The sequence below is a fragment of the Plectropomus leopardus genome, chromosome 16 (assembly GCF_008729295.1).
Source record: "Plectropomus leopardus isolate mb chromosome 16, YSFRI_Pleo_2.0, whole genome shotgun sequence".
In the NCBI taxonomy this organism is placed as follows: Eukaryota; Metazoa; Chordata; class Actinopteri; order Perciformes; family Serranidae; genus Plectropomus; species Plectropomus leopardus.
In genome coordinates, this window is record NC_056478.1 from 14,708,251 (window position 1) to 14,726,736 (window position 18,486).

The following is an 18,486-nucleotide window of genomic DNA, read 5'->3' on the forward strand; positions in this document are numbered from 1 at the left end:
AATGCATTGCACATTGCTTAAATAATTTTATAGAATGTGTGTATGGGTTTACTAAGCCATGTCAAGAAAAAAACTTCATAAAAAAAAACCTTTACATTGCGAAGCACAATTGGGCCGGATTATACAAATAAAACTATTGCAAGTAATTGTCCAAAATGCGATTACGGCCAGCTTGCCCGCGGGCGAGTTGTAAACAAACCGGGCAGCGTCAGCTGAACCTCAGCTGATCGGAAGTGAAGCGCGCTGGCCTTTCAAGCTCGTGATTGTAAGAGACTGGGCAAGAGCGGAAGTCATGTGATTTGCCTTCAATATAAAAGTTATAATTAGACTTCTTAAGTGTGTAATCTATAAAATCGCGTGGAAAGTATTTATAGAAATCCACAATATCATTAATTCCAGACACTATCTTATGTAAGTACAGCTTTTACAATTTTTGATACTACGTGGTAACAAAACCAGCCACATGTTTTATTTTGAAGGTTAGCAACGGAAAGTAGATATTTGCATTCTGGCTAACTTCACAGTTTCCCGAGCTGCTGGAAGGACAGGGGAGAAATGTCTGAGAGCATAGCTGACACAAGAAGGCTCCTCAGCAAGCCTCAGAACTTAAATGACGCTTATGGACCTCCAAGTAATTTTCTAGAGATTGATGTGAGCAACCCTGAGACCATCGGGGTTGGCAGGAACAAATACACCACGTATGAAGTCAGACTGAAGGTGAGCCTGCACTAACAAGTGCTAATGACGTTAGCTTCTAAGCTAGCTACCTGAGGTATCTAACGCATTTCTTATAACGTTATCCAACGAAAGTTACGACTTCATGACATTGGGATCAAAAGGACGCGAAGACAATCACATATATTTATATATTTAAACCCGCGAATGACCATATACGTTATTTGCGTAACGGATTATCCAACGCTCGTTAGCAGGCTAGCAACATTCGCTAAACTAGCTAACACTCGTTAGCTACCTGTCATTAAGCGAGTTAACGCTCGTCACTGATGTTGACGTTGAGTTGAAGTTATTTGATAACGTTTGACGTTTGTTTATACGTCACTGAGGAATATGGACAACAGCGTTTATAAGTACAGTGAACTCACTTATGTTTGCGGCACTGGCAACATGTTGCTATCTCTGTGCTAAAGAGGAATTTGTTTACATTAGCCTCTAGTGTTTTTCCACAGTCGCGTGACACTGCAGCTGTTTTACCAGTTCACATAAGTCCTATATCATCAAATAATAGTTATATAACCCCTGCAGCAAGATGAATAAACGATGGTTTAATAACTCCCCCCAAAAGTGAAGGCCTTCCTAGATAGTTCAGCATTGAAGTCGAGCCACACCCCATTCTTTGACCGAAAAGAGTAGATAACAAAATTTGGGTAACTCAATAGCCAACCCAAAAGGCCGGGATGACCGAAAATATCACTCCCTCCATTTACACATACTAATATCACTTAATTGGGATACTGGTTGGTTTAGGAATACTTTAGTTTGTCCTGACTTTACTGATTATACATCAAAAGCCACCCCAAGTAGTAGACACCAGTACCAAGCCAAAGGGGAACATAACTCAATTCAGCTTTTCTGGAACTGTAGACAGGATGCTGCCAGGTCCTCTCCAGTCTCTCCCAACCCCCCCTCAGCACATTTCCTTCCTCCTACGCTACCAAGGAGCTTGTAAAGGAGAACAAATGCTTTTCTTTCTTTGAGAAGATCCTGTCATCCATTGTTTCACGAGTCAGCAGTTGGTATAAATGCTTGTGTCAAGGAAAATTGTTATCTAAATGCTTGTGAAATGTGACTTAGACTATTGGCTTACACCATCCGGAAATGTGGCATTGTTGAGCAATCAATGACGAGAGTAACAGTTAGACAATCCTAGCTATTGCAAAACACAGATCATGTGTATTTCCCTCAGTCAAGGCCAAACATCTTAAATTAATTTAGACCACTTTTAAACAACGATAGTACTGTACTTCAATAGATTACCACAAAGCAACATAATGGTCATTAAATTACTGACAAAAAACAGCTCTGCTTACCCAGATGTTTTGGAGCATCCCACCATATCACTCAGTTTTTATCAGTCAGCATATAAGAGATTGTTCATTGTGTCATTGAACTATAGATTTTGTGGTGGCCAACATGACCAAGTAATCCTGGAGGTGCACAAGACAACAGAGGTTATAAACAATTACAGTTAAGTGACAACTCAGCAAACTCCATGTGCTGATGAAAACAGTGTAATGTGGTTGAAAGCTCCAGAACAAGTGACATATTGGACCTTTGAGTGAGATTTTTTTTTTCATCTGTTGTTTCAAGGTCAAGAATGCATTGTCAAGTTTAGATTAGGCATTGTGTCAGTGCTCAATTACAGTGTGATCAGCTATATGAGCCATTACCCAGTATGAAGTCAACTCGTACTAAAGGGAAAGTTGGATTACCATCCTTAAAATTAGGGCTGTACCCAACTAAGATGTCAGTCAAGTCAGATTCAGCTGTTAAATACGCAAATGCGCAACAACATTTTTTGCTGACACTAAGAGACTGTGCTGTTTATAGTTGGTGTGTGCTGTAAATGAACCACTTTTTAGGCAGAAGAGAGAAGATAATGTTTTTTGACTTACAGTATCGAGTGTCTCTGACTCTGCATGGCTTCTGCTGCAGCCTCTACCAAAGAGTAGCCTTGACAGTCAAGAGCACTCACTCTGCAGCAAGGTCTGGGGACCAAAACATCCCCAGAAGTACACTGCACAGCACACTGACTAGGAGGGAAATAAAAGAGCGCTCGACTTGAAGCTGGAGGGGTCTCCAACTGGTGAAACGAATTTACGACTTTCAGTGGGAAGCCCTACATGAAATGGCACTATTTTCAGGATTTGTAAAAGAAGTTTTTCTAAAAGACATTTGCTTGCTTCATTTTTCATCATGTCTGTCACCACATACAGTTTTCCATAAAGTGAGCAATTCAAGTACTCCATTGTTTGCATTTTTTAACGCACAGGCTGTATTAAGAGTCTGAAATTGTCAGGCAGCCACTCATCTGATTGCATCATCTCTTGATTTCAATTGACTGACACCCCTGTAGTTAGTGGCCTGGAGTATTTAGATTGGCGAGCAGTCCTAAAGTATTTATAGTTTCCCTTTACCTTAAAGAAAAGGGTTGAGGTAAGAGAAGCCGTCTCCAGGCGTTAGCATTGAATATAAGGCTACTGTACTTGATTAGCGTGTAATAATTAGCATATGCGTGTAATCAGCATTATTGTGCACCTCATAGCCCTGTGTGACCCTGCTTTGCATAAGACCACAGAAGAAGCGGCGCATCCCTCACTTCCCAACAAACGTGGTGTCAACTTTGCTTTGCTTCTCTCCTTCTCTTTTCTTCAGCCTTCTTTACAAGCATTTCACTCCATCTCCAGCATGTTAAGAGTGTTAGCCACAATGCCTCGGCCTGGAATGCATAGCCTGTACTCTGCTCTTTTTGTTTCTGCCTTACTTATAATATTTAGAAATACTTTAATTCTCTCATCTATCTATGCCAGACACTTTCTGTTTATAACTCATTCCCTCGTTTCCTGTTCTCACCGCTGTCCTGCTATCCACCCCGAAATCGAGAGAGCCCTTGTGGCCGCACTGAGAGAGTCTGCTTAATCCCCTCATTGAGTATGGAGAAGAATGAAACAGGGTAGGGTGTGGGGGAGCTGGAGCGTTTATTCCCCATCCTTACCCCCCGCCCCCCACCCATGGGAGGGCAGAAAGCCACCCCCTCACCAGTCTTCATCCCATTGCCCACTTATCCCATTTCACTCCCAGCTGTGTGCAGTCAGTTGCTGAGTTCATAATACGTTACTGAAGCCCCTTTGATAACTATATATAGTTTAATATATGGTGTAAACACATAGGTGTATTCCCTCTATGAGAGACACTCATCTTGCTCTGCTTAGGGGCCACTTTTGTTAAAAGAGAGGTGGCCAGGGGCCGTCACTCCAAACATGTTTCTTGGACTTAAGGACGTTTCTAGGATTTAAGGATGTTTTTAGGATTTTTGGGCATTTCTAGAATTTTAGAATGTTTGTATGATTTTAGGACATTTCTCAGATTTTAGGATGTTTCTTGGATTTAAGGTAATTTCTGGGATTGTAGGACATTTATAGGTGTTGTGGAAATTTCTCGGAATTCAGGATGTTTGTCGGACATTTCTAGGATTTTACGACCTTTCTAGGATTTAGGAAGTTTCTAGGATTTTAGGATGTTTCTAGGATTTTAGGATGTGCAAGAATTTTAGGACATTCCTAGGATTTCAGGGCGTTTCTATGATTTTAGGACATTTTGAGGATTTTTCTGAACATGTCCTTGGACTTTAGGACATTTCTAGGATATTAGGACATTTGTAGGATTTCAGGGCATTTCAAGGATTTCAGTGTGTTTCTAAGATTTTAGAACATTTCCAGGATTTTAGGACATTTCTATGCATTTAGGATGTTTCTCAGATTTTAGGACGTTTCTTGGAGTTTAGGACATTAGGGGCTTAGCTAGGTCCTCTGTCGAGGGGTGCAGGGGATCCTTCACTGGCACTTTTTTTTATAAACGGGCTTGGTTTTGATGCTGTTTTATGCACTTTGGCACCTTATGTATACTGAAATTTCAAAAACAATTCCCTGTGTGAATAACTTTATTTTGAATTAGAAAATGATTAAGGGGCCACCTGACATCCAGTCAGGCGCCAGATTAAGCCTGCCGGCTGTAAGTTGAGTATCACTGCACAATGAAATGTAAAATTTGCCTTGACTCCATTAGTTTATGCATTTGGCATGTAACTCATTGGCAATGTGTGTATGTTCAACGATTTAGTGGTGAAGCAAATAGTATAAAGATTAGATTATCATGTGAGAAGCCAACTGGTTGCAGCGGCCATGAGGCAGGTTACACAGTCACTTGTTGACAACCAGGCTTGCATGTGGTGTTTAAAATCAATGAGATAAATCTTCTTTCAGCAAGGTTTTTTAAAGAGGTGGAAGCGAAGTTCATAGTGAAAGGAAGCGGATATCTCATTTTGCCTGAGCAGACTTGTAATGTCCAGGGTCGTGTTGAAACAATGGATTTTTGTTCTCACCTAAATCCCTTCGTTTAAAGCATAGTTTCTTAAATGGCTTATGGACCACAGGACGCTTGGTGTTCTTTCTTTTCTGCCTCTGCACATTTTTTTATGTTCCTTATGGAGATAATTATTCAGCAGTCATATCACCTTAATTTTCTTGTTTATTTTTTGGTGGTTTGCTGGTTTTAGAGGATCCCCTTGAGCAGTGTATTTGTTTGGACCCTCAGCAAACAGGAGGCTGGAGTTGGTGTGTGTTTGAGGGGGAAGAGGGGGGGTTTGGGTATTATCAAAAATTTCTTGTCTTTAGTTGGTTCCCATCTCATCCAGAGAGCACATTCAGGGGAACGAACTTTGGGATCTCACTTTGTTTATGGATAGGAGTACATAAAAGGCCTCTTATAGCTCTGTCGCTCACTCTCACTCAGTCTTCTACCCCTCCTCTTCTCTACTCCCATAGCTTCTCCCTCTCTCTTTCTTTCTCTTTCCATTTGGGCTATGGGGCGGGGGCCTTTGGTCATTAATAAAATGGGGAGAGATGGGGAGTGGGTGTGTATGTGGGGGGGCGCTTGTCAGGCACAGTCAAGTGTAATCCAAAGTCTACAGCATCCTCTTCGACAACTATTTTAATGGAAATAGGGAACATATTGTATCAAGGCTACCATATCCTACTTGAAATGACAGTATCAAAAGTGGGAGTTGATACTATGGCAACAAAGCAGCTTTTTGCCAGCTAGGCGAGTCGGAGAGAGGGTAGGCTGTCAGGCCGCAGGGGCCGGCAAGCGAGTGAACGAGTGAGAGAGTACATGGAGAGGCGAGAGCAAAAGACCCATAGCCCCAACGCTTTTGTTCCCTGTCTTTTTTTCCTCCCATTTTGGAATATGATGCAATGAGATGGTATTATGTTGCCATTTTTTATGCTGTTATTCTGAAAGGAAAGAGTATATGGGAGGGGTAAGAAGGGGGCATGGGGGAGGATTAGGATGCGCACTCTCAAACTTGACTTAATCCATCCTGCTAAAAGCTAATGCATGGTGGCCTTGAACTATTCTCTCAGGAGACGAGTGATCTTTGTCCCCTCTCTCCCTCTTTCCCTGTCTCGCTGTTTTTAAGGGTTCTGCCTCTTTTCAACCCATTTTCAATGATTCTAAGGTATTGTGTCCCACACATTATGAATCACACACTCCTCCTATGGAGCGTAGATTGCACCTTGTACACTCATAATGGAAAGTGAAGGTAGAAGGTTTACTTTGAAGAAGATACATCTAGCTTTATGCTCCTATTTTTTTTTTTAAAGAAAATAAAGTAGTTTCCCTTTTAAATCTCATTTAATATAACCATCAATTCCTTATTTGTGTGTTTATTTTTACTTTATCTAGTGCTTCCCGCAGAAGCAGAATCTGTGTGTTTCTGACAAGATAATCTGTGTCCCTTCCCTGAATTACGATGTTTTTGCGAGTCCATGAACACAGCACAGGTGTCTTGAGCTTTTTTACTCTCCAGCAATTTGAGATGCAGGGTGAATAATTGATCAGTCAATCCAGTCACATCTGATCTGGTCAGATCGATAGATATGAGGAGCAGCTGCTGCAGAGGGAGTGAAAGCAAACTTTTAGATATAGTGCAATGAATGGTTAAGTTCCACTTTAACTCTTTGAAACCTGAGCAAATAAGTTTTAATTCTCTGAAAAGCATGGCGAGAAGGCAATGAGCAACTTAACAAAACATGTCCCCAAACCCTGTTTATCTAAGTTTAAATTTTTAATTTTTTTCTATTCTGTAAACTTAATTTCTTTCACTGTCCTACCCTTTCTCTCTTATATTGTATGTTGGCCCCTAGAAAGTGAGAAGCAAAGTGTGCCTTTTTAGACAATTAATGAAATGCTAAGACCCGGCTGGGTGTGGACCGGTCCCACCTCCTAATCACTGCAGGGGCCAGTAAGTTGAGACACCCAGGCCCTAACCTCTAACCAGCCGTGAAGAGAACAGAGGCCAGCGAAACCTTATCTTTGACTCGTAGAGCTCTCACGCACCGCCTCCTTCAGTGTGCGTGCGTGTGAGAGAGAAAGAGCGCGTGAGACCTCTCATTTTTCAGTTCTGTCGTTTTTGGTCCTCCCCTTGTCCTGCCAGGCCAATCTCTTAATCACAGGGTTTGAGAGGGCGAGAGGATTGAAAGGCCAGGTGACTTTCTTTCCTTACGCTCTCACCGCTCGCTGCATTGTGTAAAGACGAGCAGTCCGGGTTCGTCTGTGTGTGCACAAACAGGCTTGAATGCCTCAGGCTATTATATTTACATTGTTAACTGTGTGACTGGTCAAATCTTTCTAAACACCTGTGCATGCATGCTTCATGTACGTCCGTGTGTGCTTGCGCGTGGTTAAGTATTTTCTGTGTGCACATGATGGGATTAGAGTCACGGCGGTGGCAGATTACCTGTAACTGTGATCTGTTGTGGTGAGGATTAACTTTGTGGCGCTCCATGCTGTGAGGTAACATGACGCAGCAGGGACAGAGTGCAGTGAGAGGAGAGCGGAGTTAATGCTAGAGCACTGGGGTGATAAAGCTAAGATAATCCACTTCTCCTGTGACCTGAGAAAGAGGAGGAGTGAGGGGCTCATTGACAACTTCACCTGGAGAGAACTTGAAAAAAGCTGTAAAGGGAAGTTTTCAGGGCTGCTGGTGAGTCACATACAAACACAGTGGGAAAGAGGGAGTGGCAGAGACTTGGTGAGTTTAAAAGCACCAATCTCACTGTAACCAGAATAAGGAAATGCTTGTGTTGTTCTAAACAGGTTATTTCACTGGTTTCATTGGTATTCACAACTTATTGCATCGAGCTGTGGTGTTGGCAGTCTTGTGATTTTTTTTTTTTTATTATCTACGGTACGGTTGGGCTGGTTAGAATATTTCCAAGCCGTTTTGATATGAAGCCAGGCAAGTTTACAGAATTTTACCAGGTGTCTACATGTTTCAGCAGTCATGACATTAGTTGCTCCATTAATAAGTTTGCAAACATGATATTATATTAAGCACACTGTCAAATTGCTTATCACTAATGCAATTTGAGTTGGACTCAGTGATGTGGTAGGCTACTTTCGAAATTGCGAGAATGTTACGGACAAATGTTAGGACAAATGCTGGTTCAGCAGGTTTGCATAAGTTAAACCGGTTTAAACTCGTACACCAGAAAGGACTGGCAAAACTGCGAATTGACGAAACTACGGCAAAGTCTGGCTTCTGTCTGTGTTTCTGTGCATGCACCACAAAGGTCACAGTAGGATACCAGATACAAAATGGTTTGTTTGTTTAGAGAAATAACTGCGAGGCTGATGTTGGTGAAAAAACAAAACTTGTGTCATGTGGTGAGAGTGAAATAGCTTTAGTCTCTCAGTTAGCACTTTAGCACTGAAGTTAGGGTGTAATTAACTAAGAGTTTTAAAGCTTCAACAAATTTTGAAGTCAGGTGGTATCACACTCAAGGATAGCGTAATTATCAGCTGTCAAACTCAAAGACAAAGCACAAGAAGAGAAAATAAGAAAATAACAGTGCAACTCAGGCAGGCCTTATTAAAAATGCAGGATAATTATCTTTCCAGTGCAAAATAAACTACATTTTAGTGTTGGAGGTTTTTCTTAGACACACTCATACACTCCTCTCTCTCTTCACACACACTTGCACAAACATCATTTGATGTATTGTACCAGATTTATCCTTTAAAGGTCAAAATCAAAAATACATATTTTTTCCTCTTACCTGTAGTTCTATCCATCAGTGTAAATTGTTTTGGTGCGAGTTGCGGCGTGTTGGAGATATTGGTCGTAGAGATGTCTACCTTCTCTCCAGTATAATGGTTAGCATTAGATGAGTATGCTTTACAGCTACTGTAGCTAATGTTAGGAGGCGAATTCCATCACGGTATGACGTTATCTGTGGTAAAAAAAAACAATCAGACTAAAAATAACTATATGCCTGGAGGATTTATTGAAAGAAACTGTATATCTCTGTTGAGGAAAATTATATTAAGATAATTATCATCATTTTATCGCCTAGCCCTACCACAACATACATCTTCCAATTCAAATATATTGCCGGACTGTTTTATTATGCTGCATTAGTTTTAGCTCAGTGTATCTAATCCACTGGCAGCTTGGTGTAAACTGTGTCTCTTTTTCACTAAAAAGATTTTATCAAACAAGTCTGCTCTTTCTAACCAGATCTGGGTAGGATCTATAATTTTGACCAAGGAGAGAACAGAGCAAAGAGGGAAGAAAACGAATGCCTGTGTTTCCCCATTAAAACGCTACAAGCGGAGTCTCAAGGGCAGAAAATCTGACTTATTATCACAGAGCGAGGGAAATAAAGAGGAAAAAGACTGAAAGGGAGAGACCATGAGAGCAAAAAGACCACTCCTGCCCTCCTTCCTCATTTAGTTCTGCACAGACCAGATGAAGCTCCCAACCCCTCCAGTTTTTTCTGCTCTTCCTTTATGACCGCGTACACCCCCTCCTTTCTCTTTTGTTCAGCCATTTACTCAGCCTTCTAGTTAACTCTCCATCCCCTTTACTGCGCACAGTCAGTCGTCTGCTCATCGATCAGTCTGCTGCTGCTCACACTGTATTCATGTTGCACCTACTTGCTCAATTGCTGTGCTCTTGTGATTCCTCCTTCCATGAATTCTGACCTTCTGTGAATGTGGCCTGCCAATGAAATGCTCATTCACTCCCTCCTCGTTTGTACATTGTCAGGGGATGGCCATGTGCTGACAGGACTAGTGAAGAGGTTTGGCATTGTGCTGTAATGTGCTGTTTGCTCAATGTTCTCTGTCAATGTCGAAACATCTCCCCTTTTTAATATGAAATTCACTCTCAAGTGCTTGTCAACAGCAACTTAGAATATGCACACATCTGCGCAGTGGCACACAAGAACACACAAAAATGGCAAAACATTCTGAGTGCGATAGACCTTGGTGAGCAAAACATGAGTGAACTTTCAATTTTTCTATTCAGTTTGGTTCAATTTGAATGAGTCTTTGGTTTTTTGTTCTTTCTCCTTTTTTCTCCTTTAATAAAGTCAGAGTAGATGACACAAGGCTACGCCCAAACCCAATGCAATAAACCCCTTCACTCTGTCTTTTCCTGAAGTTGGCACAATCTTTACTGTTTTTTAATGATCATTTTCTTGTATTTATCAGGCTTGGGTAGTATATACCTACATACCTTTCTGGAATTTCACCAGGGTATATGTTATATGACGGTGTCGGTCTCTATTCTTGTTTTTCGTTTTCTTTTTTTACCTAAACTGCCTTTTCGTGAAACCTGATTTTTTTGTTTGTTTGTTTTGTTTTATTTTATTTTATCTTGGTGCACATTTTACCGGTTTAAAGTAGCTACACTGACAGCTTAAGCAGCGCTTCTCAGCTGTGTCAAATCCGGAGTAACTGAGTCTCGCTGATTCTTTTCTGCATGACGCGGTTTTCACCTCAATTTACACTGAAAATGGTCTTTTGATAATTATATTGACTCAACACCACCTTTTACTACAGTTTCAATATCTTTATCTGTCACAGACATGAGTTAATACAAATTTAACAGTATCACTCAACCTTTCCTGTTTCAAATTAAAAGCCCTCTGACGGTGTTTCTGGTGTCAGAATCCCTTCAGTTATTGACACAAGGCATTTTATTTTGATACGTTTGCAGGAGCATGTTGTTAGATGATGCAGTGGGCAGCTCTGCAGCAACGCCGCAACAACAAACACTGCCAATGTGTAAACACACTGCTCACGCTCGCAGTGTGGCCTGAGCTTAACCTCCAGGGCACGAGACACACACAGCATGCTAAACATCCTCAATACAGCCTCTCATGTATGAAGGTAATAGAAAGATGAGGGTCCGTAATTTTGAGGGCATTCAAAAATCAAATTGTCTGGATTTCTAAATACCCTGGTGTGCTGTAATACTGTGATACTCCTCCATGCCTACTATTATACTTATACTCACAGGAGGTACAAGCCTTGATTGGCTGATAGCTGTCTCTTAAAAGGATGCATTTCACAAGGTGACGTCTTGAAATGGCTTGTTTTGCTCAACCAGTTTTAGTCTAACATTTTAAAACCAAAATCCATAAAGTTATTTGACATCATAATTGAGAAGCTGAAAATGACTAATGTTTGGGGTTTTTCGCTGAAAAAAACTGACTTGTGATAAAGTAGTTTCATATTAATGTTCTACCGATCGAGGAATCAATTAGTTGTTTCAGCTCTAAAGGGAATTTTCAAATATATTCTCATATTGGCTATGGATGGGAATCATCAGAGGCCCCAAAAGACAATGTTATCATGATACTCAAACAATACAAAACAATGTTATTGCATTTTTTACCGTTTTGCAATATGCTGAGTATTGTGCTAATGTATATTGTGATTCATTTCTTAACTGCAAATGATGTCCCCAAAGGAAAACTTCAGCATCTGTTTTATCTTACAAGATGTTTTCAATCTGCTCATCTCATTTTAATCATTTTTACTTCAGCACAATAGTGAATTGAAAAAGCAATCGTTTTTTTTTTTTTCCAGTCAGCTGTTAAAAGGTTAATGAAAAATTGATACCTGTTGTCCGTGTATCCATACAGTGTTGCCACCCAACTTAATATCAACGCACCTTGTTGTGCAGTATCACTTTAGCTGGGCAATATATCGATATTATATCAATATCGTGAGATGTGATGAGATATTGTCTGAGATTTTGGATTATGTAATGCCATATGTGTTTTATTTTCCTGATCTGAAAGGCTGCATTATGGGAGAGTTTTGGGATTTTATGAACTTATCAGACTGTTGTAGGGCTATAGATTTGCTCTGAATGTTGTATAGAGTTCCTTTAAAGAAAATTCTTCAGTAAAATGGACACATTAAACAGTTTGCTGTGTGTGTGTGTGTGTGTGTGTGTGTGTGTGTGTGTGTGTGTGTGTGTGTGTGTGTGTGTGTGTGTGTGTGTGTTTGTCCGTGTCCACAGACCAACCTTCCCATCTTCAAGCTGAAGGAGTCTTGTGTACGGAGGCGGTACAGCGACTTCGAGTGGCTCAGAACAGAGCTTGAGAGGGAGAGCAAGGTGAGCCACTGAGGTGAACTCAACACATAGGCTCTTGAGTACTTGGCTTATTAAATAAGCACACAGCAACATCTGCAGTGTTTTTGTATGGCAGAGACATCTTTTGAAAGATCTTTTGAACCTTTGCAGTTTGTTAAGGAAGATGTTTGTTTTTTTTTCTCCTGCTATTAATGACAACCTTAAACTATCATTTTCTAAATAATAATACATTTCATTTATGGGCGCCTTTCAGTACACTCAAGGTCACCTTACAAAAAAGCAACAGCAATAAAACAACATAAAAACAAATATCATAAATGTCACCAAACAAAGTAAGCAATATAAAGTAAAGCCTCAGAAATGGCGTATACATTTTTTCCTACCAGATAATTTAGTGAGATGAAAATGTTTTACTCTGTTAATTTTAAGCACTAAAAACCTCATTAATATGTCATTTATGCCTGTTTAACTGCGACTTTATGATATCCTGTGGGTGCTCTTTTATCTCAGGTGGTCGTCCCACCTCTCCCAGGAAAAGCTCTTATCCGGAAGCTTCCATTCCGAGGGGATGATGGGATTTTTGAAGACTCTTTCATTGAGGAGCGGAGACAGGCTTTGGAGCAGTTTCTTAACAAGTAAGCCGTTCTGCATCTTCTCCATCGTCTTCTGTTACATGAGGTTAAAACAATTCATTCTTCACAATTTTTTTTCTTTGTTGTCGCAGTCATTTGCAGCTCCTTCCTGAGTGAGGTATCATTTTAAATCTCAAGAACAATGAAACATTTTGCACAATAAGTAGCTTCAACTTTTTCACTTCTCTTCATATTGTTAACAAACTGAACCCGCAGACACAGGCAGGTCTTTTTCCTCACTATCCTCCTTAATTCTCTTTTATAATTGCCTCGCAAAGGACAAGAACAACCAAAAGAGGACTCAAGTGTGCACCCCCACAACATAATTTTTCCCACATTTGTTTTATTGTTGATGTGTAATTTATGATAATTGCAGCTCAAATTACAGCGCGTGGTTCTGTGGGATGGTGTGTGCACCTCTGCTTATTTTTGATCCAGCATGTCCTCATTTTCAGCTGCGGAACAATAAAAGTTACAGTGTGATTGTAATTATTTGCTTTGATTGCAGACTTGGCCATTATCTTTGTTTCATGTGCAAATGCATCAATGTTTCCTTTTGGAATATTAAGTGCGCAAAGACAGTTGAGAAAATTAAAATCCATAAATATGTTTTTTAAAGGAGATGAGAATTTGTTAGTAATTAAGATTTCGCTCCCCTCCTTGCTTCCTGTGAATGAAACACTGCTGTTGATCATATCATTGTTCAGACTTAATACTGGCCGATGTGGCTTGCAGCATTGTTTAATGTGTGATTGAGAGCATTGTGAAGAGGAAATCTTTTGGAATGGTAAACATGATTGTCGCTGTGAAACAAGTGAGAGGGAGGAGAGGAGATAACTGTCAGTTTTTGATTAGACTAGTCAAACATAATTCATGCTTCAGGTAAAGAAGACGGGCTTGCATCATCCCACTTCAGAAAGCAAGCGAGGCCTTGACATTTTTAAATGCTTGAGCTGCACCTTGTCCTCAATGTCAACGTCTCAATTTCCCAAACCTATTAAGCAGTTTGTTTGAGTCAGGCATGATCTCTCCTGTGATTGCCCCGCTGTTTGACTTGTCAGTGCTTTCCCTGGGCAGCTTAATTTGTCTGAAATATTTTCCATTAGAGTTTAAGATGTATGCATACGTACGATGTCATCATGTCGATCTGCTCTGAGTAATTTACTGTTTGAAAATGGGATGCTTTTAAGGTCTCAGGTGGACTGGCTTATTCTTGTTTAGCTCTTTTTTTTGCCTCATTTGAAGGGACATTTGGGGAAGTTTGATGTCCAAGTGGCTTTAACAAAAGAAAACACAGTCCCAAGCATACAATGTTTTCTACAGTGTTCTTACGGATCTTTAACAAGTCATAGAATTTATCGATCTGAAAATAAGGCCTTAATTTGTGAAGTATTTGCGGTAAACAGTATGTACAGGGCTCCTACAGATCCTTAAAAAGTCTTAGAAGTCATTAAATTATCTAAAAATAAGAATCAAATATTGGTATTAAAATGTTAATTAAATAAGTTTTGTATTTTTTATGAGTCATTTTTTCTGATGTTGCATTATAAAATCTCAAAATAAATAACTCTTTTTTTTCTTTTTTTTTATAATTTAACAAATCCGTCTTCTTAAACTCATTATGATGGGAATTAAGGCAGTGGAATCACGCATCCAAACTAAAAACAAACCAAAATCACCAAGAAAAGGTGCCAACAAATGCCAGGTATTTTAATGATCACTGTGAAAATAAACATAAAACAAAATAAATGTGTTTGGATTAATTTTTAAGTGGACTAAATCTAAAAAGGCAAGTTCTGTCATTATAAAATTGATTTGTTTTCTCAAATTTCAAGGCATACCAGACTCTTTTTTTTTAAAAGTTAAAACAGCTTTTTCACCAGACTGGAATGTTTATGTAACAATTAACATTTGGGCAAAATTGTCCTTAATTTTAAGCAAAAAAAAAAATGTTTTTTGTTATGTTTTGGTTACTGTAGAATTGGTATTAAATTTCGTCCTGAATGGCATTAAAAAGTATGAGATCAAAGTTGGGTTAAGTCTTAGGTTTTAAGTTTTAGTCATTATGAGCAGTCATTATGCATGCTCAACCAAATCTAATGCCATTTTAACAACAGAGTAAAAGTATATTAAAGTCTCAAAAATCATGATTGCTTTTTGATGTTTGTACTTATTCATTAAAACAAATTAGTTTAAGTTAGTTGTGTCTCCCGCAAAATGGATATGGGGAATTAATATCGACTTACTGACAATCAATAGTGTTAATTTTAGTTGAGTAGGCTGTAGTGTCTATTTTTTTAAGATTATTATTATAGCTTTTGCCTTTATTAGACAAGACAGATTAAGTGTGAACGGGGGAGAGTGAGGGGAAGACACGCAGCACAGGGCCACAGGTTAGAGTCAAACCCGCGGCTGCTGCAGTAAGGACATAGCCGCTGTACGTGGGGCACGCGTGAGGATAAAATAGCAGGGCTGTCAGGCAATTAATTTTTAAAATTTTAATTAATCAGTCATTAACTCCATTACCTTTAAGTTCAGTTTAAAACTGGGGAAGGTGAGGTTCACAAAAGAAAATCTGATGGATCAGTTGTCATCGTGCTATGGCTTGCTCCAAACAACGTACTAAAAAAAAAAAAAAAAACCTTCACCTGAAATCACAGCAATGAAGCAAGACGTAACATAAGAGGGAGCTTTGCACTTACCTTAACCTGAGAACGTCTCCTCAATGTTAACTGGTCTGCAGTCAGTTGCCACCCATTTAACATGCTCTGTAATTAACTTCTTAAATTTAGTTTTATCCACAGGTCTATGACCACTCGCATACTCCAAAATAGTCATACATCAGCTTTTGTGTGGTCGCCCACTGACATCAGTCTGATAAGCTGCACCTGTATGCTTGACTGGAATGTGGTAGCACAAACTGGAAGTACCGTTTGACACAAGGTGCACACCGAGTTTTTTAAAGTGAAGTGAGTGATTCACTGCAGCAGCAGGGAACAGGAAGCTGCTGCAGAGGCTTGACCAAAAGGGTGCGTTGAAGGGACAAAATAGCATGTGATTAAAAATACAAAACAAATGTTATGTTGTTGTTATGATATGTATCTGTATTAGTAAAAGATGTATATAGTGTATATGAATATTATTTTATTCATATATGATCAAATTTGTTGACATATTCTTCCCTTTTACAGCACTCAAATCCCTTTTTTTTTCTTTTTTCTCTGCTTCTGACTCTTAAGCTGCTGTAACATGTGACTTGATGTGGGATGAATAAAGTCTTATCTCTTTTTTTTTTTTCAGATTTCCTACCTAAAATTGCTCATTCTCAGTCTCTACCTTTTCTGTCCATCTGTATGTGTCCTTGTGTCAAAAGCTACATTCATGTCTCCACTTCACCAAGTCTCATCCGTTAACTCTGTCCTTCAAGTTAAAAAACTGCCTTTTGCTCTCGTGTGTTTCAGAGTGGCAGGTCACCCTCTAGCTCAGAACGAACGATGCCTGCACATGTTTCTACAGGACGAGGTTGTGGACAAGAACTACACCCCATCCAAAATCAGACAAGCCTGAAAGAAAGCATGGCTCTGCTCGGCCTGGTCTGGCTCGGCCCGACAACCCAAAGCTCTCTTCACTGCTCCAGGTTTCTCTCAGACAATAAACACTTCAATGAAAATTCCCCCCTCCCCACGCCCCCCAAAATGATATTGTTCACTGCCTCTTTTAGTTTAATTAGTGACCCTGATTGGTGTTTGTTTTCACTTTCTAATTGGAGTCAAAAATGTTCGACACATAACTGTGGTTGAAAGTAATTTATAGTAAATTCTCTTTATGTCTGGAAATGCCACTAACATGGATATATTATGTATTTATCATTTAGCTATGTCTTGAATATATTCATTTAGATAGTAACATTGAATGGGCGTTCTATGTATGCAAAGCTCTTATAAAGACCCATGGCATTTCCCATTATATATAAAAAAAATATATATATATATATATATATATATATATATATATCCAATACTGGCATGTTGCGCACCATAACTAGCAACTTAACACACACACACACACACACACACACACACACACACACACACACACACACACACACACACACATATATTTGATGGGCCTCTACTTTCAAATCACACTTAGTTGATCCTCTCTTCAAAAGGAAGCACGTGTGTGTGTACTGACCAGCACCTGCCCAGTTATCACAATGATTTTCTAGTAAGAAAGAAGTAATTTACACAGAGGGAACTGCAGTATTTCTACTGGCTATATGCATTTTGAGATTTGTATACTGCTGTGCCATTTTTGTTTATTTTGAAGATTTTCCAATAAAATAGGTGAAATGTCTTCACGCATAAATACACCTGTTGATTTGGACTGTTGACCTGCGTACTCTCCACATTGGATAGTCAGTGAGGTACTGCAAGCTGCCACTATGTAAGTTATGTTTTATCTTCATTACAAAAAATGTTGAGGCAAATTGAGAGAGAGTTTAATAAAGGTTCAGTGTGTAGAATCTAGGGGCATTTGTTGGCAGGAATGATATATAATATTCATAACCCGGGTTTTCACACATTCATTTATTTGTGGCAGCCAGCCCACAATTAAAACATCTGCAGCCATGTGTTGACTTTATATTTTTTCAAGCTCTATTGTTAATTAGGAGCGCTATTGAACTATTTGGTTATTCATTTTACCTCTGGGAGCACAGGGCTTAGTCTTGGCACAGGCAAAGCAGCAGAACACCAGATACAGTGAAAGTGAAATTTAACCATACGTCACAGTGGCTGTTAAAGTTTACTTTCACTCCTTCTACAGCAGCTGCTCCTCTTGTCCATTGATCTGACTTTTTCAACTGTGATTGGATAAAAACATCAATTATTCAACCTGCGACACAAACCCCTCAAACTGCTGCTGAGGAGAAATAGATCTCATGATGAGCGCTGTCTGCGCTGCAAACATGGACCTGCAAAACATCCAAATTTAGAGAGGGCACACAGAATGGTTTCAAAAAATAATAACAACGCACACACAAGTTTAAAAGACGAAAGTTTGCTGAAAATCACATCATTTTTATATTTTCTTTTTCTGTGAAAATGAAATGCAAAATTTACTATTCCCTCTAAAATTGCTTCTCATATCACAATCAAACTGTCTATCAAAATAACTGCAGTGTGATTTTGTTTGCATGTCATGCAACTCTATTAGATGCTAATCCTACATACTAGACCTTTAAAATTGTCCTGAGTTATAATTTAAAGGGAAAACCATATATCCTATAATAAGGGTGCAAAACACATGCTTATGTCATCTGTAATTAATGTCTGATTTTTGGATTAATTCAGGATTTATCATGATAACAAGTCTGACATTATACTTTAAGTTAATGCTTAATGGAAGAGAAATAGATGATTGTTTAGGTTATTTGCTGCCAAAATACATTGAATCTAGTTACATAGAAAATGGCATTTCAGATCTGATAAGCCGCTCTGAAAAACAAAGTTTAGTATTTCGTCATACTCATACTGTTCGTGAATGTACACAGGGATAGAATTTTTTTGTTTGTTTGTTTGTTTGTTTGTTTGTTTGTTTTTGTCCACCTTTCACTGTGGTCGTTGGATCCCAGAATCTGCCAGCCAGTCAAAAGAGTACCAT

The 18,486-nt window shown here is 39.3% G+C and overlaps 1 protein-coding gene across 1 annotated transcript; it reads left to right on the top strand.

Moving 5' to 3' along the window:
• The first annotated feature begins 516 nt into the window (after positions 1-516).
• Positions 517-17,178, top strand: snx3 (sorting nexin 3). The gene is made up of 4 exons (XM_042503233.1): positions 517-717; positions 12,116-12,211; positions 12,701-12,825; positions 16,284-17,178. Exons 1-4 carry the CDS (start codon positions 556-558, stop codon positions 16,387-16,389), a joined length of 489 nt encoding a protein of 162 aa, XP_042359167.1. The 5' UTR covers positions 517-555; the 3' UTR covers positions 16,390-17,178.
• Positions 17,179-18,486: the final 1,308 nt, after the last annotated feature.

Excerpts from the sequence above, each read along its gene's own strand:
- snx3 (XM_042503233.1), top strand. The coding sequence starts at position 556 with ATGTCTGAGAGCATAGCTGACACAAGAAGGCTCCTCAGCAAGCCTCAG. Across the intron at positions 718-12,115 it reads CGTATGAAGTCAGACTGAAG|ACCAACCTTCCCATCTTCAA; the intron begins GTGAGCCTGCAC and ends CCGTGTCCACAG. Across the intron at positions 12,826-16,283 it reads TTGGAGCAGTTTCTTAACAA|AGTGGCAGGTCACCCTCTAG; the intron begins GTAAGCCGTTCT and ends CGTGTGTTTCAG.